Source organism: Rattus norvegicus, chromosome 10 (assembly GCF_021556685.1).
Source record: "Rattus norvegicus strain SHRSP/BbbUtx chromosome 10, alternate assembly SHRSP_T2T, whole genome shotgun sequence".
NCBI classification, from domain to species: Eukaryota; Metazoa; Chordata; class Mammalia; order Rodentia; family Muridae; genus Rattus; species Rattus norvegicus.
In genome coordinates this window covers 22,513,394-22,537,853 of record NC_141543.1, presented here as the reverse complement: position 1 = coordinate 22,537,853, position 24,460 = coordinate 22,513,394, and the positions used below count along the sequence as shown (strand labels likewise).

The 24,460-nt window shown below is 47.6% G+C and overlaps 2 protein-coding genes and 1 long non-coding RNA gene across 6 annotated transcripts in view; 2 read left to right on the top strand and 1 right to left on the bottom strand.

Moving 5' to 3' along the window:
- The window catches only part of Ergic1 (endoplasmic reticulum-golgi intermediate compartment 1), a 95,812-nt gene extending 84,961 nt beyond the window's left edge, over positions 1–10,851 (top strand). For 3 of the 4 annotated variants that reach the window (XM_087570235.1, XM_087570234.1, XM_087570233.1), the window contains one exon: positions 8,862–10,849. In XM_087570235.1, coding sequence (XP_087426361.1) covers positions 8,862–8,969 — 108 coding nt within the window. In that variant the 3' untranslated portion in view covers positions 8,970–10,849. 4 annotated transcript variants of the gene reach the window in all.
- Positions 10,852–14,622: 3,771 nt separating this feature from the next.
- On the bottom strand, positions 14,623–17,188 carry LOC148002802 (uncharacterized). The gene is made up of 2 exons (XR_015631516.1): positions 17,124–17,188; positions 14,623–14,936 (listed from the first exon to the last, which is right to left on the bottom strand). It is a non-coding gene; the product is annotated as an uncharacterized LOC148002802 (long non-coding RNA).
- A 107-nt stretch (positions 17,189–17,295) lies between these two features.
- On the top strand, positions 17,296–21,517 carry Rpl26l1 (ribosomal protein L26 like 1). Its single transcript, NM_001402099.1, is given in 3 exon segments — positions 17,296–17,575; positions 18,818–19,027; positions 21,227–21,517. Coding segments are annotated over 3 exon segments (477 nt in total). The 5' UTR covers positions 17,296–17,545; the 3' UTR covers positions 21,464–21,517.
- Positions 21,518–24,460: the final 2,943 nt, after the last annotated feature.

The window sequence follows — 24,460 nt, the reverse complement described above, 5'->3', positions numbered from 1 at the left end:
GGGGTTTCAGATCTCCTGACTGCAGGATATTTGCTGTGTAAGACCCTCACAGGAGAACCAAGAAAACAAATACCATAGGCTTAGATGTTCGCCATTCATGAGGAGATACACCAAGGGGTGGGACAGAGTGGTCTACTAGGAAAAACAGACCTGCGGCCTCTCAAACCCAGGTTTGGTGATGCCTGCTTTCTTGGTGGCTATATGACCTTGGGGGAGCCATCTTCTCTTCTATGGCACAGTCACAAGCACTGAATGAGGAAGAAAGCAGAAGAAAACGGTGTCCCAGAGTAGGATGTAGGTGCTCAACCAAGATGAAGCTTGTGGTAGGGTGGGAAGGGGTATTCTTCAGGTAAGCACCCTGTCCCTCAGACCTCTCCTTGAATTAGGGACCCAGGATAAGAGGTCTGGAAGAAATGACATGCTGAGTGGCAACCCCCCCATCCCTCCCTTCCTCCCAGCCCCAAACTCTCCCGAGCCCAATCATCAGCTTCCCTTCCCGATGGCCCCCACTCTGCCTCTTCGACTTGGGTGTTCTCATCTTCGGCTCCAGCCTGTCTGCCTCCGGCAGCATATGATGAGACTCCGTTTATTACTTATTTCCTCTGACGGTGCCTTTTCCACAAGCTTTGAAACCACACGGCCTGCATGAGGAGAGATGAGCAGTTCCTGGCATTTGCGGTCACAGAGGCCTCACAGCCATCCCTCTTGTAGGTGAGAGAAACTGAGGCCCAAAGAAATAAACTGGCCTTCCTGGCCAAAGGCACAGAGCTGGCTTCCACCCAGTATTTGCCCTGGCGCCTGCTTCCCGTCTGTCCCTTCCCAGAGTGGAGGTGATACAAGCTTTTTCACAGCAAAGCCACTGAGCAGTAAATACGGATTCAGAGGGGGATGTTAGTCCTGATAGAACAAGAACTCAGCTCTCTAGCCCAGCCCTTCTATAGCATAAGGAATTGAGGGCCACAGTTACAACGTAACGAGATGCATCTTTTAAAGCTGGGCTAGGGTATAAACTCCAGGACAGAACACTCGAGGCCCAAGCACAACAAACAAAACAAAAACCGTGAACCAGGCCAGGTGAAATGATAGATAACTCAGCAGTAAAGGCCCCTCCCTCCCTTGAGGCCGATGACCTGAGCCCACTCACCCACGGGGCGGATAGACAGACAGACCTGACTCTGACACACTGTCTTTACAAAGTGAAACATTCAGGTAAGCTGACTCCATTCTGGTCACCACAGAAGGCTGGGAAGCTGTAAGGTCTCTGAAGGAAGGTGCGGGATCAGAAGAGAGGTGTGTTGGCGGTCAGTGCTCATCAAATTGCTTCTTTCAGACACAGTGGGGCATGGGCAGTGAAGTCTGTTCTTATTTCCGGGGTTGAGGCTGCTGACGTGGGTAGGGAGGCAGGTGAGAGGCATAGTGTCCCTCTCTGGCTCAGCAGCTCCCCTCCCTGAGCCACCATGGGGAGGTCCCCTCACCCATCATCCCTCTGCCCTGAGGCCTAGTGGAGCAAGGCCAAGGTCATAAGCACTGAAGGGTGGGCTCGTAAGGCTTGGTTCCCAGCACACTGGACCTAAGACATGGTCCTCCAAGCCAGCTGGTGATGGCAGTGCCTCAGAGGCCAGCCTGGGCTACAGAGGAGTGCCAGGATAGCTACACAGAGAAACCCTGTGTTTCTGAGAGAGAGAGAGAGAGAGAGAGAGAGAGAGAGAGAGAGAGAGAGAGAGAGAACACTAAGGTACAGACACCAGAAGGCAGACAAGCCTGGTTTTATAGAAGGCCAACCTGTCTGCAGCAGCAAAGTACCTCGATGCCCCTGGTGTACTGCCCAGCCCAGACACTTAAGGAGCGATGGGAATGGTGAAGTTTCTGCCTGTCTACCCTTCCTGAGTCTCCACCTCCACCCCCACACCCACCTTTGCGACCAACTTCAGGCACCTGCTGAGAGCAGACCAAGGAGCCATCATCCCTTAGCTCGCTCTCAAGCACATTCGCTACTCCTTGTTCATTCTTGCGCTCACTCACCCACTGTCTGCTCACTTAGCAAATGCTTCTCCAGATGCTCTGTGCCAACGCCCCTTCTGTCTTCTCTGCTGTGGCCTTGAAGACAAGAAGCAAGCAATAGGGTTGACACCGTCCAGACACCAGGGGCTCCCTGACTAGGGAAGTGAGGGGTAAGGAGCCGGGCCCAGAGGGAGGCTCTTCATTGTGAATACTCCCTCACACGCCCCCGAGCACTGCCGTCCTGGACAGCGGTTACCTGCTCCGGTCCAGGCTGACTACAGAGCCCCATGGTCAACATGGGCCTTGGGCAGCTTGGAAGTCTTCAGAGAACCTTGCTCTGCTGTTCCTACATGATTGATTTGTCTTCCTCTTAGAGTGCCAGGAAGAGAGTGGGAATGGAGTCAGAAGGCCTCTAAGGAGTGATTGGTAGGATTCTACCTGGTTTTTCTCTGGTGAAAGTGGGTCTCAGGTGCACCGTGTTCAGCCGCAGGGTTGGAGCCTGAGAGACGAGATTAGGTATCATTTGCAGAACACCTACTGAATCCCAGGCTCCCTGGAGGTCTTCTCTGCAGAATGACCGCCAATGAGGCGAGAGTGCTCTTCCTGTTTATAGACAGGGGCAACTGAGGCCCTGAGGGACATTCGCATGGCAGCCACTGCCCTGCTGTGCAAGCCCAGAAGCCCCCAGCAGACTCCCCAGTCCTCACCTCCTACCTGCCCAGGTCACTTGTACGAGGAGGTCCCGACCTCACCTCTGCGCCATAGAGAGGCTGCCAGCTACAGACTGGTAGTTTAGTGTCTCCGGCACCTTCTACTCCAATCTTAGTATTTATTCCTTTATGTGGCTCTTAGGTCCCTCCGGGCAGGTCAGGGTGATGCTGTGTCCAGTGTCCCGTCCTCTGTCCAGGCCATTCATTCTTTATATCTCTCCTGCACCACCTCTAGCTTCCTCTCACAACCGCTCTATTCATTCTTTTCCCCAAGACATCATGAGTGGTCTGGAAGGACCATGACACTTTCACGTGTCTGGGGGCTTCATTTCCCATGTAAGAGCCCTGCCCTTCTCAGGACAAAAGACAACCGTGATTGACAGTTTCCCCAGTGAGTCCCCGGGTGGCATCTCCCTGGTGCTGGTAGCGGCCGCGTCCCTTTGTATGTCAACTCCAGGATACTCCCTTCGTCAAGTCTCCTGTGCCCGTGCCTGTAATCCAGTTCATTCCAGTTGGGACTGAGGATGGGGATGAGTTACCACAGTGTGAACATACTGAAAGGGAATTTTCAGAAACAAATGGCTCGTAGATCTTAAATAATATTACTATATAAGCACAGTATTTCTATTTTATTACCATTTATCTTTTATTATGCCTAATGTGTAAGCTAAAAAATTCCTAAGTACTAATTTTTTAAGAGTGTACATTAAGTATTAAGTTTGAAACTGTCTAGTTCTGTACACCTCTGGCGGTCTTCTAATGCATCCCCTGAGCCTGAGGGACCACTGGAGTAAAAGCAAGGGTGGGTCCCTAGAATTTTCTCTATGGAAGCCCTGGAATTGTATCAGAATTGTTTTCTTCTTCACAGTTCACAGAATCCAGTCCCTTCAGACATGCCGTAGGCGTGAGTTGACTGACATCAGTAGATAAACCTGGAGGCTCCCTGCAGCATCCCCACCCCCACCCCCGGAGCCTTCGGGCTGACAGTGACTACATGGGGATTGGGCTTCCGCTTAGCTTGCATGCTCCCTCAGTTTCCCCAAAGGTCGCATCTTCTTGCGGGCCTCAGTCAGATGTCATCTCCCTCTACCCCGGAGCAACCCAATGAAAGACGGCCTCAGACGGGTGCCAGGTGTATGTGAGTCATAGGAATCTCAGCTTCGAGTTATGTGCAGATGAAGGCAGATGGAGGGGTTATTTTTTATTTTCTGCTCCGTGGCACTTAAGTCACATTTTCCTACCCTCCAATCCAAGCTCTAAAAGCATTTTGTGGTATAAAATCTGCCATCATCTGACCCACTCTACCGAAATAAAGCAGCTCCCTGCCGTCATCCTCCCTGAAAAGTGTCCTGCGTCATGCGCCCGCCCGGGGCTGGTGGGGAAAGGCCTGGCCTGTTTAAAAACACTTCATCATAATCCCCACAGCGCCCTCCATCCCCTTAGCTCCCTGGGGGCTGCTCGGGTTTCTCGGGCTGTTATTACTGGAATGCCAGCTGCTCTACTTCCAGGCCATCCACACAGACCTGCTCTGTCTTAGGCCTTGCACGCCTCCGCTTAGCTCATCTCCTGAAAACACCATTTAAAAGATAAATGCCAATGTGCCCCCACCCCCCCGCCCCCGTCACCTTCTCTGTGCCCCCTGGCTTCCCACCCCTTGGCATCATCGATCCATTAAGACACCACTGCCACCCAGAGTCCTGTGGCGGTTTTATGTCAATGATGTCTGTCCACAGATGCACACCCAGGGCTGTGTGTAAGCGTGCGAATGGTAGTCAACACAAGACAGTATGTGCACCTTTAATCCCTGCACATGAGAGGCAGAGACAGGTGGATCCCTGTGAGTATGAAGCCAGTTTGATCTGCATACTAGATAGGCAGGGCTACCCAGAGAAACCATGTCTTCAAAACAAAACAAAGATGTAACAGAGATGTATGTATATGCGAAGCCCACAGCAGTTTCGGTTGCAAATGGAATCCTGACAGTTCAGTTAGTACAGCTGCTCCTCCGTGTGTGTCGGCTACATTCCATGTCCTCATCTCAAGTTGAAAATAGCAAAATAAAAAATAGGGGGCCGGGCATGTGACACCCGCCTTTAATCCCAACACTTGGAAAGCAGGGGCAGGGCATCTCTGTGAGTTCAAGGCCAGCCTGGTTCACGTTGTGAGCTCCAGGACCGCCAGAGCTATGCAGAGATACCCCATTTAAATAAATAAATATATACATATATATATATTTGTGTGTGTAAACAATATATAATTTATTATTTTATATATTAATACATTGCATATTAAATATAAGCATTTATATTTAATGTTATATGTAAATCTAAATATTATGCAATATATTGTTAATATATCTTATATAATTACATATTATAAATATTTAATGTACATAAATTATAATTTAAAAATATGGGCTGCAGAGATGGCTGGGTAGGTAAAGCGATTGCCTTGTAAATGAGGGATCCTGAGTTTGAATCCCTAGAGCCCATGTAAAGCTGGGCTCAGTGACATACATCTGTAATCCCAGTGCTCCTATGGTAGCAGAGACAGGAGAACCCCTGGAAGTTTTTAGGCCCAGATCCTGTCTTAAACAAGAGGACTAACCCCCAAGGTTGTCCTCTGACCTCCAGATGAGCTGGGTGGCACGCGTGCATCCATGAATGCACACACACATTATACATACACAAAAATGCCTTTTATAAATATAGATTTAATACAGGTGACCTTCCCAACACCATGGCTTTGCCCACGTAGCCTAATCATGCATATATAATATAAGAATACTCTGTAGGCTGTGCCCTGGTCCAGCCAGGCCAACAATGGCAGTCTCCCTTCAGAAAATTTAATCCACGAGGCTGGATGTCTCAGCTGGTCTTCAGAATATGCTGGAATCCTAAAGAAGGAGTTGGGGGTTTTTTTGTTTTTTTTTTCTTTGTTTTGTTTTGTTTTTCTTTTTTTTTCCGGAGCTGGGGACCGAACCCAGGGCCTTGTGCTTGTTAGGCAAGCGCTCTACCACTGAGCTAAATCCCCAACCCCAAGAAGGAGTTGTTAATGCCTGTGAAGGAATGGACTTCCCAGCAGGAACAAGAGCAAGTGGGCAAAAAGAGGGCTTCTTCCTTCCATGTTCTATGTATAGGCAGCCAGCAGAGGGTGCAGCCCAGATTAAAGGTGGGTCTTCCCACCTCAGAAGATCCAGATTAAAAACGGGACGTCCCTCTTCAAATGATTTAATGAAGAAGAAAAAAAATCCCTCACAGATGTAGTCAAGTTGACAACCGACAACAGCCATCACACCAACAGTCGATAAGAGGCACCGAACAGGAGGTCTGTTTTTCAGTGAAATATAAGGGTGTGGCCTTCAGTTTACTGAATGTTGTCCTGAGGTCGAGAAATGGTGGTTCTGGACACACCTTTGCACCACAGCAAAGCTGGACAATACTAAGTCAGATCTGAGGGGGCATGGGAAGGCTGCAGGTGTCAGGCACGGAAGCAAACCCTTGAAGAGGTGAGAATGAAAACTCAGGTCAGATTGGCTTCATCAGCCTGGATCGGACTCCAGGGAGTCTAATGTCAGCGCTTCCTTATCGGCGTGTTTAAAACACAGTACAGTATAGGAAAAGGTGTCAGGCAACAACTAGTCCAATTCCAGGTGCCCAGTAAAGCTTTAGGTTTGACTGCATAGAAACTCCTTTGGAAAATACATGTGACCCTGAGGGTGGCTTATATCGCTAAAAAGGCCTAGAATCTAGGGCGGTCTCTGACAGATTGCAGAGGTCAGCAGGCTATAAAGTACATGTGGCATCTCCCCAAAGGTTGGCTTTACCTGGGAGCTAAAGATAAAGGTCTAGGGAGGGAGAGCCTGGGATAATCATTCTGGGAGATTTGGATGAGGTCTGCCTCTATAGCAAAAGGTGGGTGAGGTCTGCTGCCACAGGTATCAAATAGGTTACCAGGTCATTAATGATAGCTATTCCCAGGCCTCTGGGCAGGGAAACAGGTATTTTATCTCATCCACTGAAGGAGAGGCCTCTGTGTGTTTAACATTCAGGGTTCTCTAGTGCTCTGTGGGCACAAGAATTTTCGTGATCCAAACACAAATCAAAGGCTTTATGCTATTCATTTAGCTGGGGCATTTCTTACTGAAAAAGCAGTCAAGTTAAGAGCAAAGACTCAGCTGGGTGTGGTGGTGCATGCCTGTAACCCCAGAACTCGGGTGACAGAGACAGAGAATCCCAAGTTCATAGTCACCCTTGACTATATGAGTTTGAAGTTAGCCTGGGCTGCATAAGTTCTTGTCTTAATGAGTAAGTAGGCAAATTTACAAAATGAGTAAACAAAAAAACACAGGCTCTGAGCCCCAGTTCAGCTATCTGTTGAACATGATTCCAGACCTCTGAGCTTCTGCTCCAAAGCCTTGTGATAGACATGGTGGGTGGGGGGGCTGGAGAGATAGCTCAGTGGTTAAGAGCACTGACTGCTCTTCCAGAGGTCCTGAGTTCAATTCCCAGCAACCACATGGTGGATCACAACCATCTGTAATGGGATCTGATGCCCTCTTCTGGTGTGTCTGAAGACAGCTGTACTCACATACATAAAATAAGTGATTCTTTTTAAAAAATAAATCTTTAAACACACACACACACCAACATCCCATGGCTCATCTGGAGATTCTTTGAGATCATAGGCCACTGTAAACAGTGTCTGTGCTGTGGCTGGGAAGTGTTCTGACAGTTAGACATCTGCCAACACCTCTTACTCCTCCTCCTCCTCCTCCTCCTCTTCCTCCTCTTCTTCCTCCTCCCACTCCCCAAACCATCCTTAGCAATGATAATTTTTACTCCCAGGCTAACACTGAGCAATGCTTGGTGTCAACAAGAGGGCAAACCCACACAATTGTGGCGTCTGCCAATGCGTGGGATAGCTTGCTATGATGAAGAGCTGTCTGGATGCCACCAGAAGCCTCTTTGGTACCCTCTGAGGCTGTGACCTAGCTGTTTGCAATTGGTTCACTCACTACCTGTCTACAGAAGGAACGCCACTCCAAAGACTGTGTCCAGTACTAAGCATTCAGGCCTTACTGCCTATTCAGTCACAGCAGACTCTGGATCTGTCAGATCCATCCTCCAGTCCCATATGACCTTGGGGGGTCAGAGGCACCCCATTTCAGACCCTCCATCGTTTGTCTGGATAATAGGATCATAAGTAGCTGGGAAACGTGTGGTAGAGGTTAATACTACAGGCACCGAGGTCAAGACTGACTTAGACCCATAGTTCAAATCACAATGACTTACTTGGTGAACTTTGGGAAGTGCCCTCAGTTTGCTCACCTGTGAAATGGGTCTAATAATCCCCTTCCTCCTTCAGAAAGTTCATCTGGGAACTAAAGGAGCTGACATAGGTAATAATGGCTTTTACTGTTACCCAGTTCATCATCCAACAAGTGTTTCTCTTTGATCCCTGAATACCATCAGCGACAAGGTGGCAAACGAAGTGAGCATAGTGGGCAGCACATCTTCACGAATGAGCTTCTGTAGTGCCTGGGAAATGTTATTGATCCCCCCCTCCAAAAACAGACAGGAGCCGATCTGATGCAGCTCACAGCGGGGTCTTTATTCTACTTGAGCTAGCTCAGGCCCCTCCAACACACCACCGTCATGAAGGACAGGTTTGGGGGGGGGGAGCCCTGAATGTCTATGGGCAAGGCTTTATAGTAAGCAGCAAGCAGGGAATACATGTGCAAGCATCTAATAGGAGAGCTACTGTGGCTTTTAACATAGTTGGCTGGTGCTGTGAGTCACATCATAATCTTAATTTCTGCTCCCGGCTGCATTGGTGGTTGTTAGGCAGGGGATGGGCTTGTAACCTGGGGTGCAGGACCTGCAGACGCTGGTCCTGTTGAGGAGTAACCTGCAAACGTTGATCTTGTTGGGGATTAGCCTAGAGACTGGAGCTAGGCTCAGGTTTTGTTGTGTGTGGGGTTGGGGGGGGTGCAACTTGGAAACTGATGCTAGGTACCAGCCTGTTAGTTTACCTGAGTTCAAAATTAGGTCAGGTTCTCTAAAATGGAGTCTGAACTTTGGCCTCACACTTCCTGGGATGCAGCCTGGCACTGACCTCTGACACTCTGTCCCCCTCACCCTCTTGCAGATCTGTGCCATCATCGGCGGGACCTTCACTGTGGCCGGCATTCTGGACTCCTGCATCTTCACAGCCTCAGAAGCGTGGAAAAAGATCCAGCTGGGCAAAATTCACTGACATCCTGCCCAGCCCAGTGACTGAGGACCAGGAACCCCGCTAGCCCTGCCTCCAGCGTCCTGTCTCCTTCTGTCTTCTCTGGCCCAGCGTGTATGGGAGGAGGGGGTGATGGTAATGGGTGGCACCAGGTTCCGCAGCTACCTCTCTCCCCATGTTTTAGATAAATTAACACTGCCTGGAGTCATGGTGTCCCTTTCCCTGCAGAGCCCCAAGACCAGGGTCAGGCATGGGGAGGTACTCCAAGGATGCTGGTGACCTCTTGTGGGAAGGCTGTAGACTTTCCTCGGTTAGGGGATAGCCTAGAGTCTAAACAGACAAGCTTTCAGACAGGCTTCGACAATCTTTAAGCCCCACCATTTGGACACGCTAACAGCTTAATTTGTCTCCCCCCACCAAACTCCCCCTGGCAGCCAACCTGCTCTCTCAGCCTTGGGACCAGACTGCCCAAAGGTACTGCTGTTTGGCGCTTTCTACATGGAATGGTACTTGGTCAGGGAAGCCCGTGGACATGGCGCTATAGCTGGAACTTGCTTCTGCCTCATTGCTTCATGCCCAGCGTAGAGCCCAGGTCTTATCTCTACCCCAACCCTGCCTTCCATAGAGCAGATGCCCAGTTGCTTGGCAGAATGGTGGAGACTCAGATTGGCCCACCGGTCCTGAGGCGGCTCACAGGTGTCCCTTCCTCTCTTGTCTTTGCTCTTCTGAATCCCCCACCAATGTGCCTCAGCTGCTGTGCTGTGCGGCATTAGCATTTCTTGGTGAAGGGACTGGTTCCCACTGCAAAGCTCCCCCCCGACACACACACACACACACACACACACACACACACACACACACACACACACACGGTTACATTCTGCAGTGCCAAGGGATAGGACCATGTGACTGGAAGGTCATCCTCAGAAGACCGCATAAGGCACAGTTTGTACATTTCTGTTTAAACCAGAAGCATCCTTTCCTGTGAACTACGGATGATTGTGTCTTGACATCCACCTTTGGTCCCAAGGCCTTAGCTGGGGGAATGAAGCAGGCCAGCTTCTTCTCTGTGCACCTCCACCCTGCAGGCTCTCAAAGGGTGCCCAGAGCTGGGACCCACTTGCTATTGAGATCCCCCCCCCTTAGCTGAGCACATGCTTAGCCCCAGGGGGCTCCAGTGTCTCTCCCACTTCCTCCTGAGGTAGATCCCTTTTCCGTTCTCCACTCATCCTTCCCTTTCTTTCCCAAAGGGAGGGGCATTGGTCCAGGCATGAATTCCACGCGGGGAATTTTAGCTATGCTCTCCTGTCCAGAGAGAGCGAGCCGTGGGCCTGGGCTTCGTTTATATTGAGATGTTTGCATACTTTTGTAATGAAGGGAGTCTCCAGTAGGGACTTTTGGGGTTTTGGGGTGTTTTTTTTTTTTTTTTGGTTTGGTTTGGTTTGGTTTGGTTTTTTGTTTTTCTTAAATAATCTCATATGGGTAGCTGGATTCTCTGCCATTTGTAATTTTTGCCTCTGATTCCAATTAGCAAAACTTCCCTTTTTATATGAGTTGACTTTTATTGTGTATGTAAAACTGCCCCTGAGTTATTTCTGGTATCTGGCCACTTGGCTAGATTTATCTTCTTTTAAACATTCTGTTCCACGGTTTAAGAAACCAGTCCCTTCGGTGTGTGAATCTGTCACCTGTGGAGGGTGGGCAGGGTGGGATGGGGTGGAAACTATGTGGCATGCATATGAGTTGAGACCTCACTTTTGTGAGGACACAGGGGATGTCAGTTTCCCATGGAAGAGACGCCTCTGGCCTGTTGTTCTTGTAAAGGTATTCTCAAGGGGACATATGTTTTGAGTCTTTCCCACTCACTGGATTCAATTAGATATTAAAAGGCTGCTTTTCAGAAATACTGCTGTGACTCTGCCTTGGTGGTGGCTGGGTAGCCCAGAGTCTAGGGTGGGAGTGAGAGTGAAATTTAATTCTACAGAAAGAACAGAGGTTGACAATGCTGAAGAGAGCCAGGTGGTAGCACACACCTTTGATCTCAGCTCGTGGGAGGCATAGCCAGGAGGATCTCTGTAGACAGGAGGCAGAGGCAAGAGGATCTATGTGAGTTCAAAGCCAACCTGGTCTACAAGGAAGAACTCTGTCTGGGGAGGTGGGAGGGAGGAGGAGGAAGAGGAAGAGGAGGAGGAGGTGGTGGAGGTCGTCTGCAGAAAACCAAGAGAATCTTGCAGAATATGGTCACAAACCATTGATCTCAAAGAGTCTAGTTGGCTTTATCCCAGTCAGACGATATCTGTAGAGGGTTGTTGGAGCTTCTAGAGAGAGGGTTTCTTCTGATCAAGTTTAACTGTGGGTACCTTAGGAGATCAACCCAAGAGGAGGGGATCCTGATGTCACTGAAGGCCCACAGATGAAACATACCCAGACTGGCAGACCATTCACCCATAAAACACTAGTTTTTTGGGGTTTTGTTTTCTATTTTGGTTTTTGTTTTGCTTTGTTTGCTAAAGTATATGCTAAAACAAAAGAATCATTCCATGTTTGTTCTGAAACATTAGCATTTCCAGAAATTTTGAGAGATCCACCTGCAGATGCCACATGTCTGGAAAACAGATCACCAAGGAACTGTCTCCATGGATACTCCTTGGTGCAAGATTGATGGATTGACATGTGTATTTGAAATCGACATAGAGCAGTTGGGGATTTGGCTCAGTGGTAGAGCGCTTGCCTAGCAAGCGCAAGGCCCTGGGTTCAGTCCCCAGCTCCGGAAAAAAAAAAAAGAAAGAAAGAAAGAAATTGACGTAGAACATTGAAGAGATAATTCCTCACTTTTATGATTTCTCCCTTTTTGATGATCTCCACCAAAATGTAGATGAGGGTTTGCAGAGCAGGCCCTTGAAAGACTGAGTCATAGGCAGGACCTAGGCTGCGGTGATGCTTTTAAGAGGCAGTGCTGGAGGAGTGTCCCAGGGAGAGGTTCGGGTGCTTAGAGAGATGGGAGAAAGCCTGGGAAGAAGAGAGAGGTAACAGTGGGGCTCAAAGGGAGATACAGCAGTGGGTTTCAGTCCTTCAAGCCGTGGTTTTTGTTTTTGTTTTTTTTCTTTTCTTTTCTTTTCTTTTTTTCGGAGCTGGGGACCCAACCCAGGGCCTTGTGCTTGCTAGACAAGCGCTCTACCACTGAGCTAAATCCCCAACCCTGGTAAGTGGTTTTTATCTACTAGAAACAATAGTAGGTCATCAGAGGTCTGAATCCTTTTTTTAAGAGAGAAATTTGGGGGGTAGCGGGAATGACTCATCAGGTAAAGGAACTCGCTACCTCTAGCTGGTCTTTGCTACTTCGTGGGTTTTGTCTCCCCAGTTTCACCCGCCATCACAGATAGGAAAGGATAGAAGAGAGAGACAAAGAGAGATCTCTGAATCTAATTTTTGTTTCTTCTTGTTCCTTCTTGGCTTAAGATTACCAACAAACTACAACTAACCCCCCCAGCCTCCCACCCCCGGACAACCAACAACCACCTACAATGCCTCTCGGGGCCCTGGCATTTATACACGCTCTGAAAAGTTACCAGAATCCCAAGGGTCACACAGTTGCAGAAACTATCTGCAGCTGGCAAAACCGTGCCTCTGCTAGAGCACAAGACAAATCATAGTCAGCTGCCGGGGACAGTCTGAAGCAGCCCTACACCCCACACCTGGGATTAAAGGGAAAGCACATATGTTTGTGTTCTTAAAGAAACCAAAATCCCAAAATTGTTGCTACAACTACCGGTCCTGACGACCCAAGTGATGGAAGAATTAGCTCCCTCATTTCATTTTTAAAAAAGATTTATTTATTATATAAGTACACTATCACTGTTTTCAGACACACCAGAAGAGGGCATCAGATCCCATTACAGATGGTTGTGAGCCACCATGTGGTTGCTGGGAATTGAACTCAGGACCTCTGGAAGAACAGTCAGTGCTCTTAACCACTGAGCCATCTCTCCAGCCCAGAAACGGAATTTTTTAAAAACATCTAAGGGCCAGTGAGATGGCTCAGTTGGTGTACCTGATGACTTGAGTTGAATCCTAGAGCCCATGAAACAGTGGAAGGAGAGAGCGCTCATCATAGAGTTTGTCCTCTGACTTCAGTCTGTGTGCCATCACCACCCTCCCATATCATAATAATAATTACATATATATATATATATAAACTTTATTTTAAAACTGGTTTCGGGCTAGAGGTGTAGCTCGGTGTCAGAGGCCCTAGGTTTAACCTCTCAGCACCAAAACAACAACCAAAGAAACCTGGTGTGTGCCTCTAGAAGGTTCATTATCTGAAGATAGAAACTGTAGTGTGCAGATGGGAATGGACACACACATTCGTAAAGGAGAACATTCTCTGAAGACCCTTTTTCCTCCCCACAGTTGCTCCCTGCCAGTTCTTTGCTGGTGAGGTCATACATTTCATTCTAACCCATCACTGGGAGGACTGGGAATTCTCTGCATGCCAGGAAGAAACAGGCATAATTACACCCTGGCCACACAACTAGCAGGTGGTAAAGTTGAAATTCCAACCCAGATCTGCCTGACTACAGGTTCCGAAGAAACAGGGGGGTGGGGAGTGGGGGCTGCCTCAGCACCAACATCATCAGAGCTGTGTCAACACAGAACGCCAGAAACGGACGCCGGAGGATCAGAGCAGGAGGGCCTTTTGTCCCTTTTCTTTTTGTCTTTTCCCCTTTAAAATAATGGTTCTCGATCTTAGTAACGAGACCCTTTAATACAGTTCTCATGTTGTGGTGACCCCCAACGACAAAATTGTTTTTTGTTGCTACTTCATAGCTGTAATCCTGCTGCTGTTATAAATTGTAAATCCTTTTGAAAGTAGAGTTGCTAGGGGTTCGCGGCCCACAGATTGAGAACCATAGGTTTAAACCACCCCCTTGAGGGAATGAGAACATAATGGAATCAGAATGCTCCCACATCTCCTATCAAGCTCCGTGCGGGCTTTGTGGAGAGGCTAAATAAATCACTACTTGATTAAACATTTGAGGAAACCAGCAGGGAACGCCTTGAATGTGCAGTAGAAGAGTCTGAACAAAAGAGCGAGTGAATGAATGAGGTCACTCCCATGAAGGTCTGCTGTGAGGACAACTGTGACCCGTCTGGGCGCAGTCATGCTGGCACCTGCCCCCGCGTTTCCATAGAAACATAGAAAGTGACTGATACTAGGCACAATGGCACTCACCTTTAATCACAGTAGAGGTCACCGATAGCCACCTTTCCCAGACCCTTCCGATCTGGTCACACTGACAGTGGGTGGCACTCCTGCTACCACAGTCTCTACAACTTTAACCACAGCAGCATGCCTTGTCCAGATGGAGGCTTCCTCCAAATACCTCCAACACTGATCCCAGAGGCTTCTAGAATAAAGTACTAAACAGGACCCTGCAATCGTCAGAGCTCCAGTAATACTGGTTTTGGACAGTTTCTCTTCCATATTACCAACTCTAATAAACTAGGAATATGCACAGGACCAGTGTGAAGGTGGCTTTTCGACTTTGGGCAAGACCTCTTTTCTATCTTAGGGTCTCCATTTGTTAGGTGAACATTATAACCTCATATCCAGAATCTGGCACAAAGTAGGTGTTCAGCCTATGCACTGTGAGTGGAAGGCTAGAGACGACGAACGTATTAATAACACTTTATACAGAATAATCACTTTTGGGTTTTAAGATGAAAAGAGCAGAAACTGGAAGCTCTTTCACTCCCTCTTCGCTGCTACAGTGCCAGGGAGGGGCCTTTACAGGGCCGCCAATACTTCTCTCCTAGAGGATGCGCAGCGAGTCTCAATCTGACCAGCCTGCAGGTGGCGTCCGCGCTACCAGCAATCTTCCAACACAAGAGGAGACGCGCTCCGGTGCAAGGGTAAAGAGAGGCAGGTAAAGGACCCAGAGGTGGACCGGGGACGGCTGCGGACTGAAGACTGTGAGCTCTCTCCCAAAGCTGTCAATCGGTTAAAAAAAAAAAACAAAAATTAAAAATAAACGGTAGAGGAAGTACACTTCACACTATCGTCAGCGTGGCGCATCGCACATATTTCCATCAAACAAAGCTAATGGTTCGCATCATTGTGATTCCGTTTAGGAGTCTGCGCACTGAGCGCCAGTCCTCGGCATAAAAAGCCTAAATTTGAAGACTGCAGTAAATGCAAAGGACTATCCTGGAGTGAGCCCACATATCTGATTTTTCTTATGAAGACTGATTATAACTGCTACGTGCCACACGCGGTTCTCAACACTTTAGGAAAGTCGTTTAAATCTTATGACAACCTACTAAGATCATACTCATTCTACAGATCAGAAAATTAGGACTACAAAGCTGGCAGTTCCCAGGTCCAGCACGAAAGACACACTTGGTACCAGGGATGACTTTATGATCCAAGCAAGAGCTAAACAAACGGGGCTTAGGGGTTGGGGGGGGGCAACAAGCATTGGTTCACCCTAAAAATCCTGGAAGGTGAGAGAACTCTTTTTTAAGAGTTCAAATTTAAGGGACAAGCAAGTGTGAGTCGGTGGTAGAATATGTATTTAATATGTTACTACTGGATTCAATCCCCAGCATCAATAAATTACATTCTATTTTAATTTAAAATAATTCAGATATAACCCTGACCTTCGACCTTCGACCATGTGTTTTTATAAAATTGTAGCAGGACCCAAAATGTTACATATAGAACTTCTTAGTAATTCTGAAGAAGCCAGACAGATGGCTTTTGAAAGGTGTGTCATGGTGTTTAAAGAATATGGACAGTGTACAATCAGCCTGTCACATGGGTAGGGTTCTCCCAAACTGAACCAGACACAGGTGAAAAATATTTAAATTTTTTTTAAAAAGTTCATCCTTACTGAATATGTACACATTTTTTTCATGTCCTAAGCAATACAGTATCAAAACACATAAAGCCTTTATATTGTACTGGTTGTTATATCTAGATATGATTTAAGTATGTATGCACAGGATAGACATATGCATCCAAATTTACATACATATGCCAAGCAAACATTATGATGGATTAGACTTGAATATCCATGGATGGAGGGTTGGTAACCAGGATGCTGAGGACAGCTTGCAGCGCACACCAGTTAAGTTTCAAACCCTGACTCAGGTGCCTAATTACATATTAAAGAGCACCCGGCCTCCTCCAGGTTCTCCCAGCATCCCTTGGGATACTTTTTTTTTTTTCCTTTTCTTTTTTTCGGAGCTGGGGACCGAACCCAGGGCCTTGCGCTTGCTAGGCTAGCGCTCTACCACTGAGCTAAATCCCCAACCCCGGGATACTTTACATGGTATGGCTGGCACTCCCTGCCCTCTACCCTGAACTCGAGTTGGGTTGATTCCCCCCAGAGGCTCTTCCCTATGTAACCCAGACATTTTGGTTACCCACCCCTCCTTTTTGTACCTTTGGCCTCCTGACTGGGGTGCTAGGTTCCCTGCTCTCCCTTCCCCTTTCCTTTCCCATCTTCCCACACGGTTCAGGGTCTAAGAACGCAGCAGGCTGGGTCATGAAGGTCTCAAAGCGGGGTTGGGGATTTAGCTCAGTAGTAGAGTGCTTGCCTAGCAAGCTCAAGGCCCTGGGTTCGGTCCCCAGCTCCGAAAAAAAGGAAAAAAAAAAAAAAAAAAAAAGTCTCAAAGCAGCTTGTGCCGGGCAAGGTAAAAGGGTAAAGAAGAGTTGTCTTCTGGGAATAATGCCCAAAGTGTCATGGCAAACAAGATCTGTATCTTAGTCATTTACTAAGCGTCCTCTCTTTCCTTTGAAATTTTAAATCTTAAAGAGGGGCAATTTACAGTGCTTCCCTTTCTTAAAATTGGTGTTTTATCAAGGGAACAGGAGGAGGGGGAGGCCGAATAGATCTGGAGGGAGTCCATCCTCAGTGGTCCCCGAGTTGGCTAATGCCTGTCTAAGTACCCAACAGAATATGTCCTGGTTAGTTGGTTTGTTTATGACGGTCCAGGCAAGCTCTTAACTTTTGATCCCCTGGTTCACCTCCCCAGTACTGGAGTGATAGGAATGTTAGGAATGAGACATCAAGCCAGGCTAGAAAGGGTCCCAAAGCCCTGGATTCGATCCCCGACACAAAACCAGAAACTGAAGCCAGAGAAGCATCGATGAGCTTCTGTTTCAGGTCTTACAAAGCGGTTTCATTAGGGGTGCCGCCAGCCTCAGGTCCTGCCTACTCCACTCCCCGAGAGACCATGCTGAGACTCAACTCCAGCCGCAGGGGGCGCTGTTCCGCTTTCCTGCGGCAGGAAGCGGAGACCCGCATTCCTTCTATGCTTGGGTTAAAGGAAATGTCATTTCCGGGCCTGCGCACACACCACCGGAACCGGAACCGATGAGTGAATAGTAGTGGTTCCTCTAGGACCCAGAACCGGCCCTGGACTACCTTCTTTCCCGCTTTTTGCAGGCGATCACCAGGCAGTTTCATCCCTTGTTGACCTCGGACCGCAGCTTAAGCCTCAAACTTTATTTCAATGCTCCCTCCCACGTGCTCCGAAAGACTATGTCTTTGCCGCTGTCCAAGGAACTGCGGCAGAAGTAGTGCGTCTGCTCCATGCCCATTCGCAAGGACAACAAGGTCCAGGTACACCCAAGCGTCCTCGAGTTCTAGTTCCCCAGGAGCATAAAGTTCACTCACCCCCTTAACATGAAATCCTGTCATATGCCCCAAGACTTCAATCAAGACAGCAGAGTACTGCAGACGTATTAGAACGGAGCCACTACTGTGCCTGTCCTGCCTAGGAGCGTTCAGTTTTCGATAATGGCCATAGAACAATATGCCAGGACTGAAAACATCTCTCTCAATTTAGCCCACTGGCCTTTAGTTTGCCAGCTATAGCTCATGATGCCTCATTGAGCCAGTCTTTAAAGGGAGAAAGTGCTGTAGTGTCTCTTGAGTTTAGCAGAATTGGTGGGCAGGGATCTGTAAGAATTTACCATGCAATGATACTAGATAGATGTGGCAAGGGAAATGAGTTGGTAGCTGCAGATCAGAAGTACAAAAATAATCAGAGACCACGTGTTCCCTGGGACTGGAGCATAGGGTGTGACTGAGTGGGGGCGTGGCAGGATGAGGACTGGGAATGGGGAATAACACAGAATAGGCAGAGACTAGATTGTTTGCCCGAAGAGTGTTATTGTTCACTCAGCAGGCATTCGTCCGACAATAGCAATGAGCAGGACTGAGGCAGCCCTCCTCCGGGAAGCTCACAACTGCACAGGGCTTCTTGGGCAGGGTGGTTGTGGGAAGCTCCTTTTACCCTTTTGCATGCAGGGATGCTAACAGCATCCCTGGCCTCTGCTCAGCCAGTGCCAGGATTATTGAGTCCCCTTTGCCCTTCTTCCGCAGCTGAGAGTTATTGTTTTAGGGAATGATGTGAGATAAAGTGAGGAGCTTTGTGTATTGGACATCTGATGGTTGAGGGGTCAGTTAGTAAGGAAATATAACTGGAGTGAAGTGAAAAGAGCAAGGCCAGTGACAGGCAGGCCGGGCTGAGCAGTTCTGAGTGTGCACTGCTCCTACAGAGGATCAGAGTTTAGCTCCCAGCACTCATGTCCGGCAGCTCACAACCGCCTGTAACTCCAGCTGCAGAGGGATTCCATGCCCTGGCCCCATGGACACTGCAGTCATGTGACACACAAAGACTTATACACATCATTATACATACGCCTTTAATCACAGCACTGAGGAGCCTGAGGCAGATACATCTCCTAAGTTTGAGGCCAACCTGGTCTACAGATCGAGTTCTAGGACAGCCAGAGCTATAGAGAGAGACCCTGTCTTGGAAAACCAACGTGAACCTGAAAATGTTTGCCTTCTTTAAAGGAGAAAGTCAAGAGCCTTCAGGCCACAGCAACCTTGGAAATCGCTCTCCTTGGCAAGCAAGCTGGAAAATTCATATTCTCTCCTTTCTCCACATATCCTTCCCGCTACTGCTCTGCTCCCCCATTTCATAGTCCGGCTTCTCAAAAGAGTCGTCTGCATCTGCCAGGCGTGGTGATCTACTCTTTTATTCCCAGCATTCAGGGGATAGAGGTATGGGGATCTCTCAGGCCAGCCTGGTCCACAAAGCAAGTTCCAGGACAGCAAGGAGACCTTGTTTCAAAAGACAGACGGGGCTAGAGAGATTGCTCAGTGGTTAGAGAGCACTGACTGTTCTTCTGGAGGTCCTGAGTTCAATTCCCAGCAAACACATGGTGGCTCACAACCATCTGTGATGAGATGATGCCCTATTCTGGTGTGTCTGAAGACAGCTACAGTGTACTCATATACATTAAATAAATAATATTTTTTTTAAAAAAAAAGATAGACACAGAGAGAGAGACACACAAAGGAAAAGGGACAGAGAGGCCTATACTTCGCCTATAACTGTTTACCGCCTCTCACATGTGCCAGAGAGCTGCCATCTTGTTTGTTGGCCGGTCTCAGCCCTGGCTCCTAACAGGGCTCTGTCAATACTTGTTGGGTAGGGAAAAAAAATAAAATGTATTAACTAGATGAATATAAAAAGTATGATATAAAGGAGTTTAAATATATTCATATCCATATGTCATATATATATATGAATTGTGTTTTAGGTATGAAGAAACTGAAACTCAAGTTAAATAATACAGAGCATGTAGCTGAGGATGTCGCTGGGTTTCTGATCTTCCCGAGTGCTGGAATTACGGGCATGCGCTACCATGGTAGACCTCCGCAGTGCTGGGACCTGTGAGTCGTAAACACAGTTCCCACCGCCGACTTCACTCCCAGCCACAGGGGTAGTTTTGGGGTTGTGGTGCTGGGGTCTAACATAAGACATCAGGCAACCTCAGGACAAGCGTACAGCACAAAAAAAAACTAGCTCTGACTGCCAAGACTGTGTCGTTCAGAAGTTTATGTGTTCAGCCCACGTGTTCCTAACAGCTTCCTCCGTATGCTGTGCTGTCCTAGGTGGTTTGAGGAGACTGTAAAGTCAGCAGGTCAGCAAGGTAGCCCTAGTGTGCCAAAACCAGTATGACATCTACATCAAATGGGTACAGCATAAGAAGGCTGAGGTACAATTGTCTACATGGATATTGTCTTAGTGTTTCTATTCCGCATAAAACATCAGGACCAAGGAGCAAGTTGGGGAGGAAAGGGTTTATTCAGCTTACACTTCCACACTGCTGTTCATCACCAAAGGAAGTCAGGACTGGAACTCAAGCAGGTCAGGAAGCAGGAGCTGATGCAGAGGCCATGGAGGGATGTTACTTACTGGCTTGCTTCCCCTGGCTTGTTCAGCTTGCTCTCTAATAGAACCCAGGACCACCAGCCCAGGGACGCACCACCCACAATGGGCAGGGCCCTCCCCGCTTGATCACTAATTGAGAAAATGCCTTCAGCTGGGTCTCATGGAGGCATCTCCTCAAGGGAGGCTCCTTATGATAACTCCAGCTTGTGTCAAGTCGACACACAAAACCAGCAAGGACAGATAATAACCCAGCAAAATGGGGATCCCTGGCTGGGTGAGGGCAGGCAGGCTTAGCGGCATCAGTAGGGATTAGAGCAGTAGTTTATATCCTGTGGGTCAAGATCCCACAGGGGTTCCATATCAGATATTTACATTACGATTCATCACAGTAGCAAATTTACAGTTACAGAGTAGCAATGGAATAATTTTATAGCTGGGGTCACCACTACATGAGAAACTGTATTATAGTTATAATATAACATAACTATATTATATTATAGCGTCACGGCGCTCAGAAGGCTGAGAACTACTGTTGTAGAGGTGCTTCTATCTTGACATTCTTGACGATGCTGTACCCTCAAGTGGAGGGCAAGAGGGCCCACGCATTCAAAGTAGCCCTCGTTCACTAGGAAGAATCCCGAGAGGAAAGGGCAGAGCTCTCTTCCCGGGCCTCCCCACCCAGCTAAGAAGCGCTGTTCACCCTCATTCACATGCTGGAGAGGCTTTCTCTGAGCTTCAGATCTGTAAACTGCGTGGTTAGAATCCCGTCTTCTTAGTCCCTGCATTGGTACCCAGCAGCTGGTGAGAATCCAGATTTTTTTTTTTCTGAACTGCTTCTCACCAGCCAGGGATGTAAGCAAAGTTTCTGTCCCTTGTCATCACATCACTGAACTGTGGGGGCCTCAAGAGATCCAGGGTCTTGAGAGTGGCTGGCAGGAGGAACCCAAGGGAGGGTCCACTGCTCAGAATTGTGGAGATTATAAAATTCCTTCCACTTACGACTCTGTTTTGTCTCCTAACAGGCAGTTATCACTTCACTGGAATCAGACAAAGACCAGAAGATAACTGTTGAACTCAAAGCCAAGTCTCCGAAAGTTGGGAAAGAGAAAGGCCGATATAAGGAACTCACTGGGAATACAAGAGTGAACATAGTTGTGCCACAGGGGCTGACCAGAGAGGCCTCATGCGGCCTCTTTGAAACTTTGCAAAGTGTGTCTGAGGTGTTTCGTTGTCCACCTGTTTTGCCCCTGACTCTGTAAATCTCCTTTCGCAGTTTTGATGATTTACAAATAAAAATTGGAACCATCTCCTAATTCCACGTGGCACTTGCATTATTTCATAAATAAAAGCCATCTCATTGGCCCCTCCGTGGGTCTCTCAAATACTTATATGTGGAGCAGCACAGCAGTAGCGATAGGCCTCGCTCACTCTTGTGCCTGTGGAGGAGGTGGGGCAGGGCTCTGGTTTCTGAGGCAGGGGGTTGCCGATTGGTATCAGGACACTAGCTGACACCCTCAGAACCCACTGGGTTCCTACTGCTGTCCGTCTGCACTCCATGCCCGACAGATGGTCCTCGGGCTTCCTGACTGCTGTTCCCAGATCCCTTCATGAACTAAGTCACTTACAGTGCCTTGACCAGACTCCCTTCCCCAAGGTCTAGACTTCGTAAATATGTTTTCTCGCTGAAGTGTTCCCCTGCTGGAGCTAACGAAGAACTAGCAACCTGTGCTGAGATTCAACTTTCATTTCGTTTGTCCTTGGATTTTTAGTTTTTACCCAATTCCAACCTTTACAATGTGAGATTCCAAAGAATGCCTGCATGAGGCCGAGCCTTTGACTCCTCCTGGCGAATGGATTTTAGACTTCATTAAATTACAAGATTGAGCTTTCTGATAGATGTGAAATACCGTCACCCCCAGGAAGTCATCCTTTGATCAAAATGCATTAGACAGACTTTATTCCTCTGCATGCCGAAATAGAACACAGGACCTTGAGTTTGTCAGACACATGCTGCACCACCAAACTCCACTTCCTGTTCTCCCTGTACACAAAGCAAGGATTGATAGGCGTGTGAGCACACTGTCACTGCCTTCAGACACACCAGAAGAGGGCATCCCATTACAGATGGTTGTGAGCCACCATGTGGTTGCTGGGATTTGAACTCAGGACCTGGAAGAGGAGTCAGTGCTCTTAACCACTGAGCCATCTCTCCAGCCCGGCACACACCTTTAATGTCAGCACCAGGGAGGCAGAGGCAGGCAACCTGGTCTACAGAGAAACAATATCTCAAAAAAAAAAAAAAAAGATTAAAAAGATTAAAAGTAAGAACTTTTTCTTGTTTTATTTTTTCATCATTTACTGTAATTTTTATATAAGGTCTATGTGACCCTAGCTGGCTGGCCTTGAAGTCATAATCCCTGCCTCCAGAATGTCAGACATTAGGTGAGGAGTGCCTGTCTTGAAGGCTGTGACTATTGAAGTATCAGTTCACCCACCCAGCCTGGCTGTTGGGGGGACATGTTTGTTACCCTTAATTTCCATCCTCTCACTTGTTCGTATTCCTGAGGGCCAAGTGTATGCCTCACGTGAACTTTAGTCATTCTTAAATCCCCACAAACTTGACTTGTGCCTGTAGAATATACACCCAGCTTACAGAGTGGTTGACTGCCACATCAGAGCGATAACCTGCTGAGCGAGGTCAAGTGATAGAACGAGACACTGAACTAGGAAGTTCTGTGTCTTTTTGTACTTTGGGTATCATGAGATTTATTTCCATTTATGTTAGTATAGGTGTTTTTGCCTGCATGTATATCTGTGTACCATGTCTGTGCAGTGCCCGAGGAGGCCAGAAGAGGGCATCACAAAGTCCAAAAGGGTTGGAAGCCACTGTGTGGGTGCTGAGAATGAAACCAGAGTCCTCTGGAAGAGCAGTCAGTGCTCTTCACCGCTGAGCCACATTGATGGTATTTTCTATCAAGATTTGTCTTCACTCTCAGGGAACTTAAGTTTACAACTGTGCAAGGGTTCTCTGGAGGAACATAACCTATAGAATGAATGTACACAAAAAGGGCATTTATTAAATTCCTTACACAGTATGGCCTGGGTAATCCAAAAGTGGCCATCTTGACACTGGAGAGCCAAGAACCCAGTAGCTACTCAGTTGTAGCTGGCTTTAGCAACTTTGTGGGTTCTTCTTTCTTCCACCCTTCTCTACCCCCTTTTCTTCAGCCCTTTCAACCCTCTAACACTAGATAAGAGAGAAAAAAGGACAGAGAGGAAATGAAGGAGATCCCTGAATAAAGTTAGGGATCAGAAAGAAGCCGATGTTATTGTTAGACTACTTCCTGCTGATTAGGGATGTCGAGTTCCTTGGGACAAGTTTGATCTTCACCATCAAAATATCAAATTTCCTCTTTCTGCATGACTACTTAACAAACCACCGACCAACGACCAGCCAAACGACAATCCATTTATATCTCCTCTGAAACGTTCCCAGAATTTCAAATGTCACACGTTGCAGAAACTATCTGCAGCCGGCAAAATCACGCCTCTGCTAGAGCAGGAGTCAAATCACAGTCAGCTGCTGGAGTCATTCTGAAGCAGCCCCGTATTCCACAAAATGAAATCACGTTCTTATAATGATTTAAATCACGTTCTTCTGTGATAAAAAAAAAAAAACAAAAAAACACCTAAATTCAAAAATTGTCCCTACATCTTCCCATCTTCCCCCTCTGTTTAAGGCTCAGTGTGTGTGTGTGTGTGTGTGTGTGTGTGTGTGTGTGTGTGTGTGTGTGTGTGTTGGGGGAGGGATTATAAATGGAGACATTTTTAATGAAATAAGTGCCTTTTGGATCAGTGGCCAAGGTTTTCGGGAGACTTCTGCTCAGTTCTTAGTTCTATCAGTTTTGATATCCAGAGCGTTGCATTTCCTATGGAAATATCAACCAATCAGTAACCCTAACTTCCATGTGATGCTAACACATTCTTATCATGTAGAGGCCAATTTAGTTCCCCAGTCTTCTATTACCCAGGGCTCCTCAGCTGCTGTTATTCCTTCCTCATTAACATTTAGAAATTTTAAAGTTGGGCTGGAGAGATGGCTCAGTGGTTAAGAGCACTGACTGCTCTTCCAGAGGTCCTGAGTTCAATTCCCAGCAACCACATGGTGGCTCACAACCATCTGTAATGAGACCTGATGCCCTCTCCTGGTGTGTCTGAAGACAGCTACAGTGTACTCATATGTAATAAATAAATAC